The sequence below is a fragment of the Suricata suricatta genome, chromosome 1, assembly GCF_006229205.1.
Source record: "Suricata suricatta isolate VVHF042 chromosome 1, meerkat_22Aug2017_6uvM2_HiC, whole genome shotgun sequence".
NCBI lineage: Eukaryota > Metazoa > Chordata > Mammalia > Carnivora > Herpestidae > Suricata > Suricata suricatta.
Window position 1 is genome coordinate 127040397 of NC_043700.1, and position 23117 is coordinate 127063513.

The following is a 23117-nucleotide window of genomic DNA, read 5'->3' on the forward strand; positions in this document are numbered from 1 at the left end:
TGTGTCCTAGGTAGGAGACAAATACAGCATAGTCTTTATCCTCAAAATTTCAGAGTAAATACATCTTTCAGTGTAAAAATAAGTGAGGCAAACTACTTTTATCTCATTTGTTTACTTTCTTTTAAAATAACAATGTGTTGAAATTAGTGTTGTGACTTGAATGAGCCCATTTTTCTCATTCCCTTAAAGCAATGAAACAAGAAATCTGCTTCTTTCAATGTTACCATTTTGTCTAAATAAATCAGCATAAGAGAATTTTGGATATTTTCCATGACATTACAGGAGATGAAACCATTTTTACAGTATATTTTTGAAAAATAGCATGGCGATAAAATACAAGTAGACCCGCATTAACTCAGTGAGAAAATATGTATATCTGGACTTTTGTTCCTTTAATTGAAAGACAGACTTCTATCTTTTGGTGTTTTAAACAAATGCCAGTCTCTGGAAAAAGGGAGAAATGTGATGACATCCTGAGACCTTATCAATGACTTATGAAATTGATATCTCGAAAAAATAGATAAAAGTTTCAGAAGCTAAACCCCCCCCCCCAAAACAACATGATGTTCCTTTTGTGCATCGCATGAGGTTTATTTTGATACGGTTTCTTCTGAGAACAAGGAAGCCTGGCGGCTAAGCTCGAGGCCCATTTTTGGCACCAAAATCTCCGTATCAGCGAATGACATCACAATGGATCCTGGAGTCTCTTGCAGCCATACTCTCATGTGAAGCCGAATCTCGGAGATTTGTTCAGGCAGTGGATAATGATGGGAGTCCTAAAATGACTTGAGTGAATTTAGTCATAATTTCCTATTAAAAATTTCCAACTCAGAACATCCTTGAATATCTAAAACAGAAATTTAACATTGAGCTCTGAATGTTCACTAACTGATTCGTGTCACAGATACTAATTGAGCACTTCAATCTCTCAAGGACTGTTCTTGGCACACACAATTGTGATGAATTCAAGCAACCATCCTGCCTTCATGTAGTCTACATGCTAATGGGGGAATAAGGTAGTAGAAAGGATTAAGAAACCAATCAGAAAATTAAAAGGGTAAGGTATGGTGGGTGGCTCAGTCAGCTGAGCATCTGATGGTATTGGCTCAAGTCATGATCTCACAGTTTATGGGTTCAAGCCCCACATCGGGCTCTATGCTGACAGTGCAGAGCCTGCTTGGGATTCTCTCTCTCTCTCTCTCTCTCTCTCTCTCTTTGTCTCAAAGCCAAATAAATAAACATCTTAATAAAAGGTGATATTTGAGCAGAGACCCAAATAAGGTGGCGGTGTGAGCCATATTAGTATCTGAGGCAAAAGCAAGTGCAAAGGCCCTGGAATAAACTTGTTCATATGTATAAGGAATGACAACGGTCTTCGCATGAAGCAGAATGGACAAGAGAAGGTGTGATTGTAAGTGAAACAAGAGGTAGGCAGAGTCAGAGGATGGCAAAATCTTGGGACTTTATTCTAAATAGATTCTTTTTTAAAAATTGTTAATGTTTTTTATTTATTTTTGAGAGATAAAGCAAGACAGCATGAGCAGGGGAGGGTCAGAGAGAGAGGGAGACACAGGATCTGAAGACAGGCTCCAGGCCCCAAGCTGTCAGCAGAGAGCCCAATGCGGGGCTTGAACCCACGAACCGTGAGATCATGGCCTGAGCCGAAGCTGGACTCTTAACCGACTGAACCACCCAGGCATCCCTAAATATATTTTAAATATAGAAAAATCATGGACAGATTTGAGCAGGGAAATGATATAATCTAAATTTTCTTTTTTAAAGGATCTCTCTCACTGTTGAATAGGGAGAAGAGTTTGAGAAGAAATAAGAATGGAAACAAAGAGGCTTTTGTAAGATATAACGGTAGTACAAAAAGACATGATGGGCCTTGGAGTAGAGAGGACAGGGGCAGAGAAGGGGTGGATTCAAGAAATAACTAAGGATATATTGTGAAAACAGAATTGACAAAATTTGCTGATGGGTTGATATGTGATATGAAAGAAACAGATCATGATGACTCCAAACTTTTTAATAATATAAATCATGAAGTAAATTATGATGTGGTTGATTAAAATGGTAGACAGTGGGATAGGAGCATATCTGGGAAGAAAATCATAACTTGTTTTGGAAATGTCAGATTGAGATATTTGTTAGATATCCTAGTGAAGTAGCAGGCATATCTACAAGGCTGGAGTAAGGGAAGAGGTCCAGCTGAAACATAAATCTGAGCATAATCAAGGGCACCTGGGTGACTCAGTCACTGAAGCATCTGACTTCAGCTCAGGTCATGATCTCATGGCTCATGAGTTCAAGCCCCACATTGGGATCTGTGCTGACAGCTCAGAGCCTGGAACCTGCTTCAGATTCTGTGTCTGCCTCTCTCTCTGCCCCTCCTCTGCTTGCACTCTGTCTCTCTCTCTCTCTCAAAAGTAAATAAACATTAAAAAAATTTTAAAAATCTGAGCCTAATCAGCTTGTAAGTATTATTTATAACCATGAACCTGTATAGACCACCAAGAAACTGAGTGTAGATAAAGAAGAGAAGTCCAAGGATGGAGGCATCTCTTGCTCCAACACAGAGAAGTCAATAAAGAGTTGAGTATCCCAAGGAATGTCCAGTGAGGTAAAAGCCAGGAAAGTGCTCGGAGCGCCTGGGTGGCTCAGTTGGTTAAGCGTCCAACTTCCGCTCAGGTCATGATCTCATGGTTTGTGGGTTCGAGTCCCAAGTCGGGCTCTGTGCTGACAGCTCAGAGCCTGGAGCCTGCTTCAGATTCTGTATCTCCCTCTCTCTCTGACCCTCCCCTGCTCATGCTCTCTCTCTCTGTCTCTCAAAAATAAGTAAAAAACATTTAAAAAAATTAAAAAAAAAAAACCAGGAAAGTGCTATCATGGAAGCCAAGTAAAGGTATTTAAAAAATCAGGGAAGAACCAACCAGGGCAGTGCTACTGAGTGCCTGAATAAGATGGGGGCTAAAGATTCACACCTGGACTTCATTTTATGAGGTCATTGCTGACCTTTACTAGAGCATGTTCTCTACAGTATTAAGAAAACCTGGCTCCAGTGGGTTGAAGCAAACATGGAAAGTGAGGAATTAGAAATCGGTACAGAAAATTCAATAAATTTTTTTCTAGGAAGTGAAGCAGAAGAATTATGTGGATATTACACATAAATATGAGATGAAGAGAGAATTTTAAAAGATTTTATAGCATGGGTAGATGTTGATGAAACTAATAAATAAAGAGCAAAATTCATAACAAGAGAGAAAGAGTATTTATTTGAAGGAGCAATGTGCTTGAAAAGGCCAAGGGGATGAGTATGAGAGGAGTAGTTGGCTTGGTTGGGGCAGGTGGCACAGTCGTTGTAGCAAGAGGTAAGGTGGTGTGTATAGGTTACATGCAGATAGTTGTGTAGATAGGATAATGGAACATAAGGGCATACTCTTCTGGTATTGTTTTCTCAGTAAAAACAGGTTGTCAGGGGCACCTGGGTGGTTCAGTCAATTAACATCTGACTCTTGATTTTGGCTCAGGTTGTGATCTCACCGTTGAGAGATTGAGCCCGTGTTGGGCTCCATGCTAAGTGTGGAGCCTGCTTGGGATTCTCTCTCACCCCCTCTCGCTATTCCTCCTGCCCCTTCTCTCTCTCTCTCTCTCAAAATAAATACATAAACATTAAAACAAGTTATCAGTAAGTAAGGTTATATAAGTAATGTTATAGCTAAGAATGAGGAGAGGAAGCACTTATGGTGGTTTAAGTATGAAACAGACCTAGAGAAGTGTGAAGTTAAGTTACTACACAGGGATAAGAGCCATATGAACTATATTTATTATAGATATAAGGCAGGGCAAGTCAAACATGGCGGTCTTTTGCGCTTCAGCCATATTTAGTTTTTCAGGTGCTGGTTAAGAATAAGCAGGAATTGGATTTGGCCAGAGTTGGCTTGGGTGTTCCTCCCCCCCCGGGTGAGTACAGTGGTGGAAGAGAACCTGAAGGGATTTAAGAATGACGAAAAGAGAATAATTATGATGAGGAACCACAGAAGATGAGCGTGGAAAACTTCAAGGAGGGAAGCAATGGCATGATGAGATGACAGCCAGTAAAAACTTAACAAAGTGAATGGCTGATCAACACTTTGGGAGTATCTATGAGTTGTTGGAGTGATGGTGCTGTGGGAGTGATTTAGGAAGGGTGAGACTGTGAGTGCTTAGCGTGGAAGTTTTGGGTGCAGTTACTGGTAATGGCACAGTAAGAGGAAAACTGAGGACATGGCTGGTGGACGTTTGGGCAAAGGGAGATCAAGATTTTCAGAAGTGAGCAGCTCAAGGAGCTGAGTGGCCACATTGGTGGATGGCATAGGAATATTGGCTTTGGGGGAAAAACCCAGAAACAGTTGAATAGGTGCTAAAATAATCAGTCATGTGACATGTATTCCACAGAGGTTATTACGGAGGTTGGAGGATCTTAGGTCTGAAAGCAGCATCAGAGAGCAAAGCAGAGACCCAGCTCTCCTTCGGGCGGATGACATGCAGGTTGTGGGAAAGGAAAATAGCCATCCTTGGAAGGACTGCAAGAAGTGGTGTCTTCAGGGCGTAACCATGTTTCAAGGAAGGATATTTAAGGGAAGATGATGGCAGTTGTAGGATTCTAGAAAGTATACTGGGAAGCTTTGAGGAGTAGGGAGGAAATCAGAGTTTGGAGCAAATGAGGGAATATACTGAGCAATATGGGGATAAGTATAATATTGAGGGCAAATGATATGTGGTTTGGATGATTTTGGCATTAGGTGGTCAAGGATGAGGGCAAGAAGGCGCAGCTCTAAGGCTTGATCTCATGTAGCAGTGATTGCTTCTGATGAATTACGAGGAGGCAAGGAATGTGTGTGTTGAGAGGAGAGGAATGGAATGAGCATGGTATTTTCACAAAAGCAGATAGTATACTGAGGGCCAACAAATCAGTTCTTTCCACTTAAGAAAGGTAACTCTCGCGGTATGGGCTGTTCTTAGCCCTACAGGAGCCAGCAAAACAGCAGCTATACACAGTCCATAAATAAAGAGTGTCATTCAGGCCTGGACCTGAGCCACCAATGGTGCATTAAAAAACACACTTTTCATCTGCTAAACTTTCTACTCAAAGAGTTCCAGTAGGTTCTGTAGATTTCAGCTGCTTGGGGAGCTATTATTTTTTCATGTCACTTTGCAGCAAGGAGCCTGTAAGCTGGGCCGTCAGCTCATTCCCCACTTGTGCAATTAAGAAGACTATAAAGAGAATAATGAAGTAGGCCACTGGGAGCCACAATTCCAGCACTCTTTTTCCGTGGTTCCGTGTGAGTTCAAACAAGGCAAAATGTGTCCTGCTCTGGCTGCTTCATTTGAATAAAAGAGTGGAAGCCACACGGGTCCTAAGCATTTTCAGATCTCCTGGTGTTTGTGTGCGTGAGTTGTTATGCACAATGCCATTCTGATAGCACACACTTGATAGGTCATTTTTATTTCACTGGAAAGGCTCCCTAAGGTCTGTACTGAAGGCACTTCTGCACATACTTTTCTGTGGACTGGGGAAGCCCCTGCTCAAACTGGTACCCTGTCTGATAACTTCCTATTACCCTTGAAGACTTGTGATCTGATGTACAAAACTACATCGCGTTCTGTGGTAATCATTTCTAAACTAGGTACCCCAGGTGCCTAGTCTGATGCTGGTGCAGCATGTAGACACCTTCAATAAATATTCATGAATAATAGTGCTGCTGATGTGAGCTTAGACACGTTTACTGGTCATATTCTTAGATTTCCATTATATTTTACCCAGTACCTTTAATACTGAAGTTTTCTTCAGTGTCCACACAGAGTTGATGCAGGACAGTTACAGGTAGTTCTTCAGACAGTACTCTCAGATCATGGATGCAGCTGTAGTATATGTGGTAGAAAGGATGTCCTGGCTTGCCTCTTTCTTGCCATCAAATCTCTGGCAGTTCATCCGGGCCAAGGAGAATTAGGGTCCCTGGGACAAGGACATACTTATGCCCTCTGCTGGCGAGCATGCTGGCCACATTCTTGAGTCCGGAACTCTTATTTCCTAGAAGTTGGGACACCCTTTCAATGAAGTAATTTGAGGGCTGACGGCTCCCATTATCGAGTACGTACAAGATGTCCTGTGCCAGGCACTTCACTTACTCATTTCTCAAAAAAAAAAAAAAAAAAAAAAAAGGTAAAAACGCGGTAGGGGCACTAGAATCATCCTACTTTACAGGAAAACAAATTGAGGCTTATGAACGTCATGTAACATTTCTTAAATTCTTATCGCTGCAAAGTGGCAGAACTGAGAAGTGAATCCAGGTCTCTGATTCCCAAAGCTGATGCTTATCATTTTCTGTGATGCTACTCCAATCAGGATGCAGCCTCCAACGTAAGAAACACTGAGGTCTGTGGCCAGCATCACTCTTTAAATTTTCCTCAGTTTCCAAGGTGAGATAATTATATCAATGATTTAAAGTATCGTATCTGGAAATGACCTAATTTTCTAAAGGAGGGCTCAGCTTTTTAATAAACAAAAATAAATAGGAATGACCTTATTAAGTTTCCCTTGAAGTTCTTAGTCATTTCATCATAAAATTACACATAGAAACTACATTAAGAAGTATAGGTTTTGGTTGGCCTATCACACACAATTCTATTTTAAATGTTCTCTGAAGGACACCCAGCCATATGGTTTGGCTAGTGAAGCCAACATTGTAGACTCAACACTTGGAAGCAAATCCTTTCTCCTGAGCTCATAATTTAAGAATCATTATAGTTATCTAACCAGTTTTTAAAAAGTCCATACAGGGGGTAGCAAATAAATTCATGATATTATGTACTTATTTCCAATTCATTTTATGTCAATTTGCATTTGATACTTTCTAGACATTTAGCTGAATTAATAGAAGAACTAAAAGAAACTCAGATGGACAAGTTACTCATGGTATCCACTGATTGAAGATCATCATCACTGAGATTAATAATTCTCCAGGCTGGTATTCTATGGCATCAAGGGTAGAGACAGAGAGATTTAAGATCAGTAAGATACAATTCTATTCTCTTAGGCTAGTAGGGTCCATTTATTAACAGAGCTATTAACAGAACTAAGTGGTAGCATTCAGTCACATTACATATTACTTTTAAGTATTACAACATCCCTACTTTGTAGAAGTTATTATCTCCACTTTACAGATGAAAAAACTGTAGCTCAGATAGGTTCAGTGATTTGCCATTGCTGTGCATCTTGCCTGAGGCATGTTGAGATGCATATCTAGGTCTGTTTGGTTCTCCATTTCTTGCTATTGCCATTCCAGCATGCTGCTTCCTAAAATATTTCTTGTTTGGTGAAGATAACCAGACATGGACAAAACTGAAAGAGATATACACAAAGTGGGAGCATAAGGTGACTTGGCATTAAGATCCTGGCAGGGGATCTGACATTTGATCTGGCTCTTAATAAATGGTAGGCGTGTGTCAGGTAGAAGGAAGGTAGTCAAGATGGATGTGGCAAAAGAGGTGGAAAGTTCCAGAGGCATGAAATGGCATAGCAGGGGTTGGGGAAGTGGGAGGAGAGGAAACTATAACTGCAGGTCACGACTTTATACACCATATGAAGGGTGTATCTTGTGGGCAAGTGACAGTCTTCACACGATAGTAGCAAAGCTATGATCTAGTCAGATGGGTGGTCTAGAGGGGGCAGCCTGCAAAGGGGGAGATGCTTTCACCAGAGATGAGGAGGAACTGGTCAAAGAGAGTAGATTTAAAAGGGCAAGAATGAGTGGAATAGATAGTACTCAGTGAGTGAGTTTAAGGGTGAAGAAGAGGGTAGAGAACAATAAGAATTAACATTCATGGTATCCTTTACGTACACGAAGTGCTGTGCTTAGCTTTAACAATCTATGTTTTTGAAACCACATAATAAGTCCATGAGGGAAGTATCTTTATTTTTCATAGTCTATATTTTAAAAATTATGCCTAGAGGTCTTATTATCAGATAGAAAATTATAGAAAATTTGAATGCAGGCAATTTGACATTTATATGGCCTTTTGATTTTTACTATTGCATCATTCAACTTATTGGATGAGTCTAAGGTTTTCATTCACTAGGGCAGCAACTGGGAAGAGATGGAGATGTGTACCTAGAAACCTACTGAGGTCAACATTGCACATTTTGAATTTGAATTTCTTATAGAACATATAGGTGGAAGTATCTGGTTAAATAAAGAATTGGAAAGAGAACAGGAAACTAAAGGTAAAGAAGGCATTGTTGTATAGATAGTAATTAAAACCGAGGGCCTACAGAAGTGTCGGTGGAAGGTGGGTGGTGACAAGGATGGAAGGTATAAAGACTATTCCTCTCTTTGAAGATGAATAAGTATACACAGACATAGAACCTTCTAACAACACAATCCTATAAACTCAAGCAGTCTTTATTTGCAATTATGCCTCTTGTGACTCTTTGTTCTAGTGTGAGGAATATTTATTTGCCTGGGTTCTCAAGATCATTGCCTTCTTGAGCATGAAGTGTTGTTCTCCCCAAACTCCAGGTCCAGAGAGCCTTGGGCTTCTCTAGAAAATCACCATTACCGATGTTCATATATTTGTCAGAATTGGACCTTTAAGCACTCATGTCTTGAGTACGGTGAATTATTATGTTTTCGACAGGGAAGAACAATATTGTAAAAAATAGAAATAGTTTGCCTCTTCCAAATGTGTCTCCGTCTCCTTTGGGTCTATCCGCTCCATCCCCTGCTCTTGTGGCACTGCCTCTGCCAGCCGTCCCGTGGACAGAACCTGTCTGGGGTCCGAGCTAGAGAAAAATGCCACTATATATGGCACATACTCTTAGCTCAGATGTCACGGTCACACCATCGCACTGCCCGTGTTGCAGAGTGCTTGCTGGGGGTGGAGGAAAGGCCTAAGGGGACCGGAAGTGTTCACAGCGCAGCAAGCACTGCCTCCCGATCTTCAGAGAGCAGGAAGAGCTTTTCTAGAAACCATCTGGCAGTTACAGAGACTCAGTCCAGAAGGCCAGAGTGATTCATGGCGTGACTCATTACTGCTTTCACCATTTTCCCCTCTAAAGTGCATTCTGCGCAGGAGACATGCATCTGTGGAACTGGCCAGGTGAGAATAGGCCTGGAGAAGGGGATTTTGTTACAAAATCCCAAATTTTCTGTGTCAGGACACCTCACCAAGAAATTGAGCCTGTCGTGGGAAGAATTTAAAGAGCAAACCCAACATTCCTGGTGATTCTATTGTATTTTATAAAACCATTTACATTTCTCTTTTTGGTATGGAGAGGTCTATTGGCACAAATAGCACAACCACAAAGTATTCTTTTGATTTTAATAACTCATCTGATATATATTTATATATATTTATATATTTGCTTATCTTCATTTCCTCGGCAAAAGGGGAAATAAAAATATTGATCTATAAAATAAGCTGATGAGAACACAATGCCAAAAATAGCTCATGTTAAGTGCAAGGGGTGAAGCTTGAGGGCAAGCTAAATTGCAACGACATATTGATTTAACATTTTAAATACAAGACTTGCAATAAAATAATTCTTGAGATATGCTTCTCATTTTTAGTTTACTTTTTAAAAACTACTCTCTATACACAAATCCAGTTGTAACACTTGACAGTAGCATCATGGGGCATGAGAGGACTTTGGTACACATTGCATATATGGATGGGAAATGTCTGTGAATGATACTCCGTGACCAGTTAGAGCGCTGCACCGCAAGGGACCAGCCGCCTGATCCTGGAGAATGTTCCCGCCACAACCGCGGAGCCCCTCCCACAGCCTTTGCAGACAGCGTGAGAAAGCGGGTCACTGGATCCATATTGTGTTTCCTCTCTCGGTTCTCCTGGGTTCCACTGTCAGCTCCCCAAACGTGGAAAAAAACTGCTCCATTTCTTTCTGAAGCATGTCATTTCTTTTCTCTGCATCTTCTTTCGCTCGCTCGGCATTTCGCATTTTGATTTCTATCATTGTGAACTTTTTCCTTTCTTGATCCAGTTCATCATGGAGGCTCATCATTTCTGTTTCCAAAGTCAAGTTTCGCTGTTCCAAGCTAGATAGGGTGGGGGAGAGAATACAAGATAAAGCAATTTTATTCACTTGAAATGTGACAGGGATACAAATATTATCTGAATTCTGTCTCTGCAGTGCTTAGGAAATTGTAATGGGGCCTTTCAAATCCGTGAGGAAAGGTCCAATGACTTAAAAGGCGTTTGTTCGTTCATTCATTCATTCAATTTGCTGGGATGATTTACTATCATTTTTAAAAAATTTAATGTTCTTTTTTTTTTTTTTTTTTGAGAGAGAGCAAGCGAGGGAGGGGCAGAGAGAGAGGGAGCTACAGAATCCAAACCAGGCTCCCGACTCTGCACTGTCAGCACAGAGCCCGATGTGGAGCTTGAACTCATGGGTCATGAGGTCATAACTTGAGCCAAAGTGGACACTTAACCGACTGAGCCACCCAGATGCCCCAATTTACTATCATTTTTTAAAAATCTTTTTTCTGCTTTTTATTTAATTGTGAGAGACAGAGAGAGTGGGAGAGGGTCAGAGAGGGAGATACAGATTCCGAAGACAGGCTCCAGTCTCTGAGCTAGCTGTCAGCACAGAGCCTGACATGGGGCTCGAACCCACGAACTGTGAGATCATGACCTGAGCCAAAGCCGGATGCTTAACCACCTGAGCCACCCAGGCACCCCTACTATCATTTTAAGAAGACCCCAAGCCCTCTCTTGGAAGCACTTAGTCGTCATTTGATGCGAATGAATGAAAGTCAGCACAGAGAAGCCAGAGACTGATATCTGCGCGCAATGCAGATGCGGAAGCCATACCAAACCGGAAGGCTTTCTGGAGTCATTTCAGGTAAAGTTGGCTTTACTAAGAGAAAGGGAAAATGATAAAGTTGGGGCGGGGGGAGGACATCATATTTGCTTCTATCAAGGGAAAAATAATGATAGTGAAAGCATCATCATTAGAGAGCTTAAGTGTCTTATGCCAGGAAGTAACTAATCAAAACAAAAGTGGTATAACAATATGAATACCAGAAAAAATTGATGTTTAGCAAAAAGCATTATTACAGTTAAAGATGATTATTACTTAATGATAAAAGGACTGATTCATCAGGGAGATATAAAAGATTCTGATCCTTTATTCACCTAATAGGCTAGCATCAAATTATTCAACACAAAATATAACAAATTTATAAGGAAAAATTGATAAATCTACAATAATATTAGATTTTTCTTTCTTAGAAATTATAGATCTATCTGATAGAAATGAGAAGAAATGTAAAAGATTTGAAAAACTTGATTAACAGACTTGATCTATTAGTCATGTATAGAATCCCAAACCAATAATGAAAGAAAAGATTTAACCAGGCCCAGTAATTTATATCATTCAAATGAATTTCTCCGACCACAATACAATAAAGTTACAAACTAATATGGGGGAAAAATAACATCAAACTCCTGTGTTTAAAAGCCAAAGAGTATAGGGGCGCCTGGGTGGCTCAATCATTTGAGCATCCGACTTCAGCTCAGGTCAAGATCTCATGGTTTGTGAGTTTGAGCCCTGCATCAGGCTCTGTGCTAACAGCTCAGAGCCTGGAGCCTGCTTTGGATTCTGTGTCTCCTCCTGCTCTTTCTGTCCCTCCCCTGCTTTCACTTTGTCTGTCTGTCCAAAATAAATAAACATTAAAAAATATTTTTAAAAATGTTAAAGAGCCTAGATGAGTGATTAATAACTAAACCAATTTAAATATTATCTATCATATATATACAATCTATTTAACTTCAATATTTGTGGTGTGGAGTTTAAAAGAAACTGAAAGAGACATATATGACTCTAAACAGGAATGATCAGAAATTAAATGATTAGTAACCTATTTCTTTTAATGTTTATATTTGAGAGAGAGAAGGGAGCAAGCAAGAGGTAGAGGGACAGAATACCAAGTAGGATCCACATTGTTGGGGCAGAACCCAATGCGGGGCTCTGACTCACTGTGAGATCATGACCGGAGCCGCAATCAAGAGTCAGATGCTTAACCAACTGCGCCACCCAGACACCCCTAGAACAGTTAATGTCTTCTATTTCTGTGGGTTGGGTATGTGGCAGCCTCGGCCCCATTTTGCTGTGGCCCTCTTCCTCTGGCTGTCAGACAGGTAAGAATGCTACAGTGAAATCGAGATGGCATTCTGCGGGGAAGTTTTATTATCTTATAAAGGTCTCTGAAACGCACCATAGATCACAGAGCATAAATATGTCACCAATGCTCTCATAAATGAATGAGTACTTTGGCAGCCATTGAGAATGATTTTTTCCCTCTGCTAATACAAGTTTGAAGTGCTATCTCTTGCTTCCCAGTTCTAAGTGCTAAGTTATTATCATGTATTGGCAGACATTCAGAATTCTGGTAGCCAAACACTCCATTCACAAATGAGAGTTTTTCTTCTTATGTAAACCTCCTGCCACTTGGCGCTATATAGAAAAATTCAAACCAAGTTCCTGCTCAGCAAGGTTTACAAAAACCACTTTCTAAGAAAGTAATTTTTCAACTTAATGTATAAGTAATACTTTAGTTTATGTTTGCTTTACCAAAGCTCTCGAAAAAATGTATCTTTTGGCCTGAAAATTGACAAATGTATCAGATGAATATTAAAATACATTAAAGTTGCCTTTATGTATAATGAAGAAGCCATGTGCAGTTTGGGGGCACAGCAGTGATTGAAGCAGGACAAAAAACGGTGTTCACTACCATGAGGTCCTTAGAACACGCACACAGGAGGAGGGCCACCGAATCACACGGCCTGAAACTGGGGTGGGGTCACAGTTGGGCAACTTCATGCTGAACTGAGCCTCAGGTCCTCTCCTACCGGAGAGTTAAAGCTCCTACATTATGCAGAAAGGAGCATAAAGGTTTGTAATTTCTGTAACTCTAGTAAAAATGCGGATGGTGACATTCTGGTTTCTGGCACAGGGTTCTGTTTGTGAGCCCCGGGCTCCAGTCTCTGTATTCCCGCCGCTCAAGTCTACGGAACATCTGACGGTCAGGGGTGCTGTGAACCCAGGACTCTGCGAACGCCCCTTATCCTGCCTACGTTGCTTCCCTAGACCAGGTAGGTGTGAGATAAACGTCTACCTTGGTCGTCTTACGAGAAGACGTAAACTGATATAAATTAGGTTTTAGTGTAACTGCTTCCTTGTAAATCGTGGGTTTTTGCTACTTGTTTCAGGCTGTAATTTCCCTCGTCCATATGAATGCACATCACGTCATTGATTTTCTCAAAAATCTCCATGGATTCCAATCTCAGAATAAAAGCCAGACTTAAGGGGCATCTCGGTGACAGTTTGTTAAGAGTCTGACTTCAGCTCAAGTCATGATTTCAGGGTTTGTGAGTTTGAGCCCCGTGTTGGGCTCTGTGCTGACAGTGCAGAGCCCTCTTGGGATTGTCTCTCTCTGTCTCTCTCTCTGTCTGCCTCTCCCTTGCTTTCTTTCTCTTTCTCAAAAGTAAATAAACTTAAAAAAAAAAAAAGCCAGACTTAAAATGATCTCCAAGGCCCTGTGTCTCCTGGCCCTGTTCCCTCTGAGTCCCTGCCCATCTCATCTTGTGGCATTTCCACTTGCTCTTCCTACAGTATCTGCAGTGTCCTCTTTGACCTCCTGTAAGGCCCTGCACATGACCTTGCACCTCACCAGTGCTTCTTACCCCTCTTCTCTGCACTAGTCTTCTACTTAGCAACTGATCTACTCTACTACTTGACCTGTCTCTGCATAGAATGGAAGCAGGTTCCATGAGGGCTGAGTGTTTGCCTATTTTATTCTCTGCTGAATCCTCAGGGCCTAGAGTGGATCCTGGAAGAGTACAGACACTCTCTCAGTATTCAACGATTAAAGGATGAAAACCAAAGGCCTTTTATTTTGATACTTTTTCTTCACCCTCATTTCATTCTTTCCACTAGTGAAAATGGGCTCCTTACTTTCCATTTATTATTGTCCCTCTCTTTCTAACCCTTAACACAAACCCACACAGTTACTAGTAGAAGACCGCATTATTGAGCACCTATTCTGTACCAGGGACAAGACTGAATGACTTCTTACATGCTTTTGAGGTAAAAACTACTCATATTTGTTTTTCACAGTAAGAACCTGAAGCTGATAGAGATGAAGCAAACTTTCCCCAAATTCCACAGCTGACAAATGGTGAGGTCTGGACTTGAACTCAGGTCTGGCTCTGTAGACAGAACGTTTAATCTCCTACATGAACCTGCTCTGCAACAGGGGGCTGTCGGGCCCTCTCTGGCATTAGGAGCTCCAGATTTTCCTCACCTCTTTATCCTGGACTCATACTCTATCTTCTGTTTGGTCATCTCCTGTTTCAGGCTGGACACTAAGCTGTGCAGGGCACTGTGGTTGCTGGTGGTGTTGCCCACGAACGTCTCGCTGTTGTCGCTGCTGCTGGTGGCACGACTACTTCGACCTCCCACACTCCTCCGGTCACTTTTGTTTTCATAGTCCCCGGGGTGGGAGAGGTCATCCTGTGGGGGCCCATCCAAAACAGGGTCCTCAAAATTACCCCCATAAAAGTCTTGCTCCGGGCAGGTGGTGGTGGAGGAGCGACAGGAGTTGGAATTCTCGGGGAGGGAGATTTCACAGGAGGAAGTGGACCACGTGGCGCTGTCAACACTCTGCTTGTCATCAAGGTTCATCATGGAGAACTGCTGATGGACGTTATCATAGGTGGAGAGCCTGTTGTGCTGACCTGACTCCCCTGCTTGCTCTTTCTGCTTGTTATCCCTCAGGGTCACGTAGCCATTGGGCAGCCAGCTCATGCTGCGACCGTTCACGGGGTTCCCAAGTGTGTCGGGGTTCAAAATTCCCATTCGCACCGTTCCGTTCTGTACACTGTGGGTGCCCATTTTGGTACCAGACCCCTTCAGTGAAGAGGTCCTTCTGGCCTGTAAGCTCCCATTGGGAGTGGTTTGGGTTTTCTCCAGGCCTTCGGCATTACTGCTGCTGAAGGACCCATTGGTGACTATCCCACTGCCCTTATTGAAGGCAGGATTCTTTTTGACCATGAGAGGGGGGCTTCTAGAGACATCCAGCTTCTGAACACTGTTCCTTGGGCTGTTGGTTTTACTACCTGGTAGAGCTGTGGGGGATCCATTATCCACACCACTTCTCTGGGGAGACTCGGACTTGTCCCAAGAGCACCGCCTACCAGGACTGTCCTTGGTATTATTGTTCTCTTTATTCTGTAGCTGGCCCATGGTGGCCTTCTTCTGAATTTCATTGTTGTTATTGGTTGTGCCATCTTGGGGTTTGCTTTGCGGTTCTGCATCTTTGGGGAAGAGGCGATCATGTTTGCTAATCATCATTGACATCAACTGCTGGACCACCACAGTGCCTGGAATTGCATAGAAAACAGTAGTATGAGTGAAATCGTTTTATTTTCCATTTTGAAAGTGACTCTTAAAGAACCACATTCAGATGAATGTTCAACATTTTTAGTAATAGTGCTGAACTCTATTCTTCATGAAGCTGAAAGAAGCTAAAAGTTCTCGAGCATTTACTATGTGCAATGAACTGTACCAAACACTTTACTTTCATCAGTTTAGTTGCATTTTAAAACAAATCAATGAATAGTTAGTTATTATCACTGTATTATAAATGTTAAGTAACTTGACCAAGGTCACAAAGCTATTAAGGAACAGATTCAGAGCTTGACAGCAGAGTTAGCGGGTACCAAAGAACAATCTTGCAAGTTTGAGATTTAATTATGAGAAATCTTCCTTAGGAGGAGGTAACATGATGTCTCATCTGACCATTGCCTGAAACCATCAGGACATTTTAGTAGCATTTCTAAGTGGAACCCTATTTGATCTATGATGGATATATGGTCTGTCTTCCTAATGGAGCAAGATACTGAAGTTCTATATGACTTTTGTCACTATTCAAAACGTTTAAGACATTTTAAGTGACATCAGCCAGAATGGTATAATGTAGATCTCCTCTTCTCCATAAAAGCAACTGAAAAATGTGTTCTGAATCAACATTTTTAGGCATCTGTAAATTAAAGACTTGCTGCAGTCTGGAGAGTGTTTATCCAAGAAAAATGTTTGGCTCTAAGTAAGGACAGCAACGTCTGTGGTGTGTTACCTTTGTTTCCATCCTCTTCTCCCTAGCTTTGCAATAGCCTTGAAAACAAATAGTCTATAATCAGAGTGGGAACCAGAAGCTTGGTAGACCCTTTCATGGGCAGAACAGGGCTAGAATTCCAAAGCTCCATTCCCAGAGTATTGTCATTGTTTGACTTACTTGGTGGTTCTCTTGAAGACCTCACTCACAGTGCAGATCTTTATTTGATCTGACTAGGACTTTGACCAGTGTCAAGAGCATTTTTCTCAGGGGCATTTGTCAACAATAATGAGGGCACTTTTGTTTAACATCATGGCTGCCCAAAGCAGTGGCTAACAGTTGGGACAGACAGTAGGTTAAACCACAAAGCTTAAAAAAAAAAATCTGAGGAATGAAATTTCCATAGGAGGTTTAAAAAATCTTGGGTCTATTCTGGGGAATCCAGAAGACTCCATGAATGGTTACGGTTATGTGTATGTCCACAGCTGGGTGCATGCTCACACAGAACTGAGAAGTCCCTAGTCTCTCATCTCTGGCTGATCCTGAGGCTCTGCAGAAACTGAAGGCTACTGCAGAGATGTAAACCACCTGACTGAATGTCAAAGATTTGCCCTAACATGCATACAGAGCCTTTTAGTGAAAGATGGGAAACTTATTGGCCTAGGCAATTTAAGGAAATCTTTGCCAATAATTGACAGATAAGCAAACATGCAGAGACTTCAGTGGCCACAGATGGCAAAGAATATAGACTTTATAGAATTAGTCCAGAAAAATCACTATACAAACAACAAAAAACCCTAGGAGAGGGAGAATCTGGGATCCAATGTTCTCATTGTTATATTATTAAGAATGTTCAGTTTTCAACAAAAATTATGAGACAGCAGAAAATAAAGACATTATGGCCCATATGCAGAAAAAAACAAATTCTGAGGAAGCCCAGACATGGCCCTCACTAGACAAAGACTTTAAATCAGTTATTTTAAATTCATTTTAATAATTAAAGGAAACCATACCTAAAGAAACCAGATGAAAGTGAAAATAAATTCTCACCAAATAGAGAGTATCAATAAAGAGAAACTACATAGATATTCTGGGGTCGAAAGTTATAATAATGAAATGGAAAAAAAAAGTTAGTAGAGGGAATTAACAGCAGATTTGAGCAGGCAGAAGAAAGAATTGATACAACTGAAAATAAATCAGTGGGGGCTACCCAGTAGGAGAAACATAAAGGAAAAAGAATAAAGAAAGATAAACAGAGCCTCAGAGACCTGTGGGACACAATAAAGTAAACCGTCATATGCCCACTGGTAGCAACAGAAGGACAGTCCCAAAGCAGGAAGGATACTTAGTGAAAGAGCTGCTGAAAATGTCCCACTTTGATGAAAACCATGATATGTACAGCCAAAAACTCAGCCAAGTCCAAGCTAGGTAAATACAAAATGATCCAAACCTAGACACATCATCAAGTGTCTTAAACCAAAAACAAAGAGAGAATCCTGAAAGTAGAAGGAAAGAAGCAACTCATGAACAAGGGACTCCTCATAAGATACACAGCTGATTTCTGGTCATTTCTCATTGTCAGAAGGAAATGGGATAAAATAATCAAAATGTTAAAAGAAAGACTGTCAGGCAAGAATTCTATATCTAACAAACGTATGCCTCAAAAATGGAGGAGAAACAAAGACCTTTCTAGATAAACAAAAACAGAATATCTGTTACTACCAAACCTGCTCAAGAAGAAATAACAAAGTAGCAAAGTGTCAGGGCATTTTAGTGATGGTTGGTTGGTTGGTTGGTTGGTTGGTTTGTCTTTGAGAGAGAGGGGGGGGGGCAGGGGAGGGGCAGAGAGAATTCCAAGCAAGCTCTGCACTTTCAGTGCAGAGACCTAATTGGAGCTCAAACTCACAAACTGTGAGATCATGACCTGAGCCGAAAGCAAGAGCTGGACACTTAACCCAATGAGTTTCCCAGGGGCCTAGCGTCAGGGCATTTTAGACAACTAAAAGACCTTTGAGAAAGAAAGTAATTTTTTACACATATTAAAATGCTGTGATTTCCATTTGATTCTCATATTTTCACTATGCACTATAAAGCATGAATTTGAAATGAATGCAAGTTCCAGATAGTAAAAATAGACACTAAAGGACAAACAAGTTGATCTATTATTTAAAAAAAAAAATAACATATATTCAGAGAGAGAGAGAGAGAGAGAGAGAGGGAGAGAGAGACTGAGGGAGAGAGAGAAAGCAGAGGAGGGGCAGAGAGAAAGGGAGACACAGAATCAAAAGTAGGCTCAAGTTGTCAGCACAGAACCCGATGCAGGGCTCAAACTCACAGACCCAGAGATCATAACCTGAACTGAAGTCAGACGCTTAACTGACTGAGCCACGCAGGCACCCCAAAGTTGGTCTGTTATTAGAAGCAGCAATTTATTTAAATAATCAGTGGATTTTCAGGTTTTATGGCATATTAGATGAAATCTCAAAATATATTTTCACATATTCCTCACCGACTTATAAGCTGAGTTCCCATCCATTAAAACTGGCTGCCACCACTAACTAGGCTTCTCAACTAGTTTCTTAACTTTGAGCCCCTTCTCCCTCAATAATCTAAGACTTATTAAGTATTAATTTATTCATGTGCCCATAGTAAAGTGGTATGTTAATGTAAACATCAATCATCTTTGCTTTGACTTGAACTATACTGACTTGATGGGTTAATTGGGTTTATAGGAAATTGGTAAAAGCTTCTGGGAATAGTCTCTGATATATAGACATAGCAAAACAGCTTAAATTCTAGTTATATATATAAAGTACTTGCAATCTGGTGAGGAAAGTTATGACAAGGGCTTTTGACAATGCAGATTTCTGCCGAAACAGCTACTAAGCGTGCTGCTGTCAGAGAGTAGAGGCCTGATCTGGGGGGAGGCCACTCTTTAGCGTAAAGCAACACCTCAGCAAAATTTGACTCAGTATAATTCAAAATCAAATTCTGAATATGAAAAAATGTGTTAAATCCATCTATATCCTTCACCCTTTTGTGATGATCCAAAACTTACAACATATTTAGATCGAGAACCTTCGATGTGCCAGGTCTGATACTGGGCCAGTGTTGCGCAAATGGGAATGTTCGTACAAACTACCTGGAGATTCTGTTCAAATGTAGGTATTAGGCGGGGCATACGATTTTACATTTCTAGTCAGTTCCCCGATGACACCAGTAATGACAGATTGGTAGCAGTGACATCACTGAAAGCTTCAAAATTGCCAGCCTTCTGAATCGGAACTTGCATGTTAACAATGTATCTCCAGGTGATTCCTATGTTTGCTAGAGTTTGAGAAACACTGTGTTAGGTGGAGATATCTCCTTCTCCAAGTTAAGTTTCTCAAAAGGCTGAGAGATAGGACTTAAAAATTTTCAAATGAGGGGCCCCTGGGTGGCTCAGTCAGTGAGGCAGTCGACTTCAGCTCAGGTCATGATCTCACAGCTTGTGGTTTTGAGCCCTATGTCAGGCTCTGTGCTGACAGCTTGGAGCCTGGAGTCTGCTTCAGATTCTGTACCTCCCCCACTCCCACTCTCTCTCTCTCAAAAAAAAAAAAAAAAAAAAAAAATTTTTTTTCAGGTGAGAATATTGAGGTTCAGAGAGGTTACGCTGTTTGCTCAAGGCCACACAGATGATAAATGACCAAGGTGACAAGTTTCATACTTTATGCTTGCGAAGCGTGCTTTCATCCTATTGTTTCAGCTGTTGGAATTTAAACTGTTGTAGTATCAAGTAAACTTGGGGTTGTTCTAAACAAGAAACTAAGTAGGAGCGCCTGTGTAGCTCAGTTAAGCGTCCAACTTCGGCTCAGGTCATGATCTCATGGCTCGTGAGTTTAAGCCCTGCATCGGGCTCTGTGCTGACAGCTCAGAGCCTGGAGCCTGCTTCAGAATCTGTGTCTTCCTCTCTCTCTGCCTCTCCCCAACTTACATTCTGTCTCTATCTGTGTCTCTCTCATAAATCAATAAACCTTAAAAAAAGAAACTAAATAAAAGACATCTATTGAATCAGAGTTGTGGGAAAAAATGACTCAATAAAATTAACAATATTATAAATCCATCTTTCCTTTTGTAGCAACCTCTGACTTTGTCATCCTATTTTTAATGCATATAAGATTGAATTTGATGAAAAGATTTTAGTAGAGTTAAAACGGTTGTCGATGGTCTGGGTGACCATATGTTTTTTTTCCATGTGGGTAAATATTAGAACACTGCACTGCTGGGTCTTATGGTTAGTGAACAATTAAGTTTATAAGAACCACCCCACCCCTTGCAAAGTATCTCTAGTGTTTTGTATTTCTTCCAGCCAAACTTAATATTTTCAGTCTAAATTCTATACTCTGTAGAGGGTGTGTAGCGGTAGCTCATTACAGCTTAAATTCGCTTTTCTCTCATGACTAAAAATGCTGAGTATCTTTCCATGTGTTATTTGCTATTTCTTATCTGCTATAAAATGTCTAATTCAGATCTTTCACCAATTTGTTTTCATTGGGTTCATTGTCTTATTATTTCTATGAATTATTTATATACTTTTAAAACAAATTCTTTAATCAAATATTTGATTCACAATATCTCCCCATTCCTGTGGCTTGGCCTTTTGTTCTCTTAAGGATATCTTTTGAAGAGCAAAAGTTTTAATTTTGATTAAGTCCAACTTACCAATTTTTTTATGGTTAGAGATTTTTGTGTCCTAGTAAGTCTTTGACTAACACAAAGTTGTAAGAGTTTTTATCTTCTGTTTTCCTAAGTTTTATGCTTTTATCTCTTACATTTAGGTCTATGATTCATTTCAAGTTAGTTTTCTGAGTGATGTGAAGTCAAGATAGAGGAATTATGAAATGAATATCCAACTTTTCCAACATCATTTGTTGAAATGACTATTCCTTTCCCACTGAACTAACTTGGCACATATGTCAAAAACAAATGATGATGTGTGGGTCTATTTCTGGACTCTCTTCTCTTTTCCATTGATCTATATGACTATATGGATAAGACACTATCTTGATTATTTCCATCTTTCACCATTAAGTATAATATTCTAACTAAATCTTTTATAGATGACCTTAGTTAGGTTAAGTTCCTTTTGTTTCTACTTTGCTAACAGTCTTTATCATGAATGGTGTTAGAGGGAGGAGCCAATATGGCGGAGAGGAAGGGAGCTCTGTAAACTTCGTCTGCCCCATCAATCGAACTGAGAAGGACATTACTCTCATCTGCAAGAGCAGAAGGAGAAAATACGGACTCCAGAAGGAAGAGAACCTGAAGGATACCTGAGTGAGTGAGTGCGAACTGGGGAGATTGGAAAACGGGCCAGCCCGAGACGGGAAGGGGAGGTGGCAGCCCCAGCCCAACGCGGGGCAAGCGCGCGGAGCCCGAGAGACAAAGGGAAGAGACAGAGAGACTGAACACGCTCATAGTACTGTCTCTGGGGAAGAGGTAAAGAACGCTTAACCATGCTTGGAGAGAGAAGCTCACTCCATAGATAACTACTGGGTAGCCTAAATCCCGAACCCAGGTGGCACAAGGGAAGGAACAGCTTCCAGCCCGGTGCCATCTTGGCAAGGAGTCGGCGACCACTGCAGCGGAGGTGTCAGGGGTGCTCACTTTGACCTCGGTTTTGGGAGTGGGAGCACGCACCTCATTTCCATGGCGCATCTCGCCCCCAGCATTGGCGGCACGAACCCTGAATCCCGGGTGCCAACAGGGAAAAAATAGCCCCCACCTCTGCTTGATCCCAGCAGAGAGTTAGCGGCAGTGGAGACCTGGGTGTGCGTGCAGGCTGCAGGGGCTCCCAGCTCTTTTCCAGCAGCTCCCGGTGCCACCTCCAGCAACAGCTACACCCTCATTCCTCCCCCAACGCTAACGTGATCCCTGCCAGGGTTTGGGTCTGTGACAGTGCGCACATACTTCACCTCCTGCTGCGCATCTCGCCTCAGGCAGGGGCAGCCGAAATCCCAGCCTGAGCCAAGACAAACCGATTCCTCCCCCTAAGAAGCCAGCAACCAAAACAAAAACATCTCATCTGTGGTAGCATAAAAAGTGCATGGACTGGAACTCTGAATGGAGGCGGGCCTGGAAAATACAACTCAACCGTGGCAAAAGGAGATTGGACTCATTAGAGTGGCCTACAGTTCGTAGTTCAGCAGAGCTTGGCGTGCCGCCTATCTAATCTCTGTAGACACCAAGGCGGAGCCTCTGAGAACAGCCTCTGAGACCTATCACATCAAACCATGCCTATCCACGAGGGGGAGCTGCTGGTTTTTTTTGGTTGTTGTTTTTTGTTTTTTTTTAATAATTTTTTTCTTTTTTTCATTTTTTTCTTTTTGCCTTTTTCTGTATGTATTTTTTATTACTATTACTTTTTTTTACTTAAACTTTTTAAAATTTTTATTCCTCATTTTCCTTTCTCCTTTCTCCCCTTTTTCTTCTTTTTTTCTTCTTTACCTTCTTGCAATCCAGATATATTCTCCTATATCTCATCCCTACCTCTCCCCTCAACTGGTCATACACTTTTAGACTGTCCACTGTCCTTTGTTGTCTTTGACCCCCTTTATTTATTTTTTCTTTTTTTTCTTTCTTTTTCTTTTCTTCTTCTCCTCTTTTCGTCTCTTTCCTCTCCATTCTCTGTATTTTCTTTCCCCCTGTTAATGTGTTTGTTTGTTTGATTTGTCTGTGCGTTTGTGTGTTACTGTTCCCTCTGTGTGTCTGTCTGTTTTCCTTCTTAGGGCTACACCAAGAAACAAGCCAAAGTGTGCATGACAGCGAGTCCCAAATATTGCTGAGTAGGGAAATAAAATATTCAAAGGCACAACAAGAGAAACTGAGAGACACCATTAAAAGAATATTTCCTGAAACGACAGGCCCTGGACAGTCAATAAGCCTCCTTTAACAGAGAAA

General features: G+C 41.2%; 1 protein-coding gene across 5 annotated transcripts in view; it reads right to left on the reverse strand.

Annotated features, from left to right (window-relative positions):
* Window positions 1-8428: 8428 nt before the first annotated feature.
* Window positions 8429-23117, reverse strand: part of ARHGAP24 (Rho GTPase activating protein 24) — a 484571-nt gene continuing 469882 nt past the window's right edge. For all 5 annotated transcript variants that reach the window (XM_029943691.1, XM_029943700.1, XM_029943722.1 and 2 more), the window contains 2 exons: window positions 14370-15447; window positions 8429-10097 (listed from right to left, as the gene is read on the reverse strand). In XM_029943691.1, the coding sequence (XP_029799551.1) occupies window positions 9854-10097; window positions 14370-15447 (1322 nt within the window). In that variant the 3' untranslated portion in view covers window positions 8429-9853. The remainder of the gene's footprint in view (window positions 10098-14369; window positions 15448-23117) is intronic.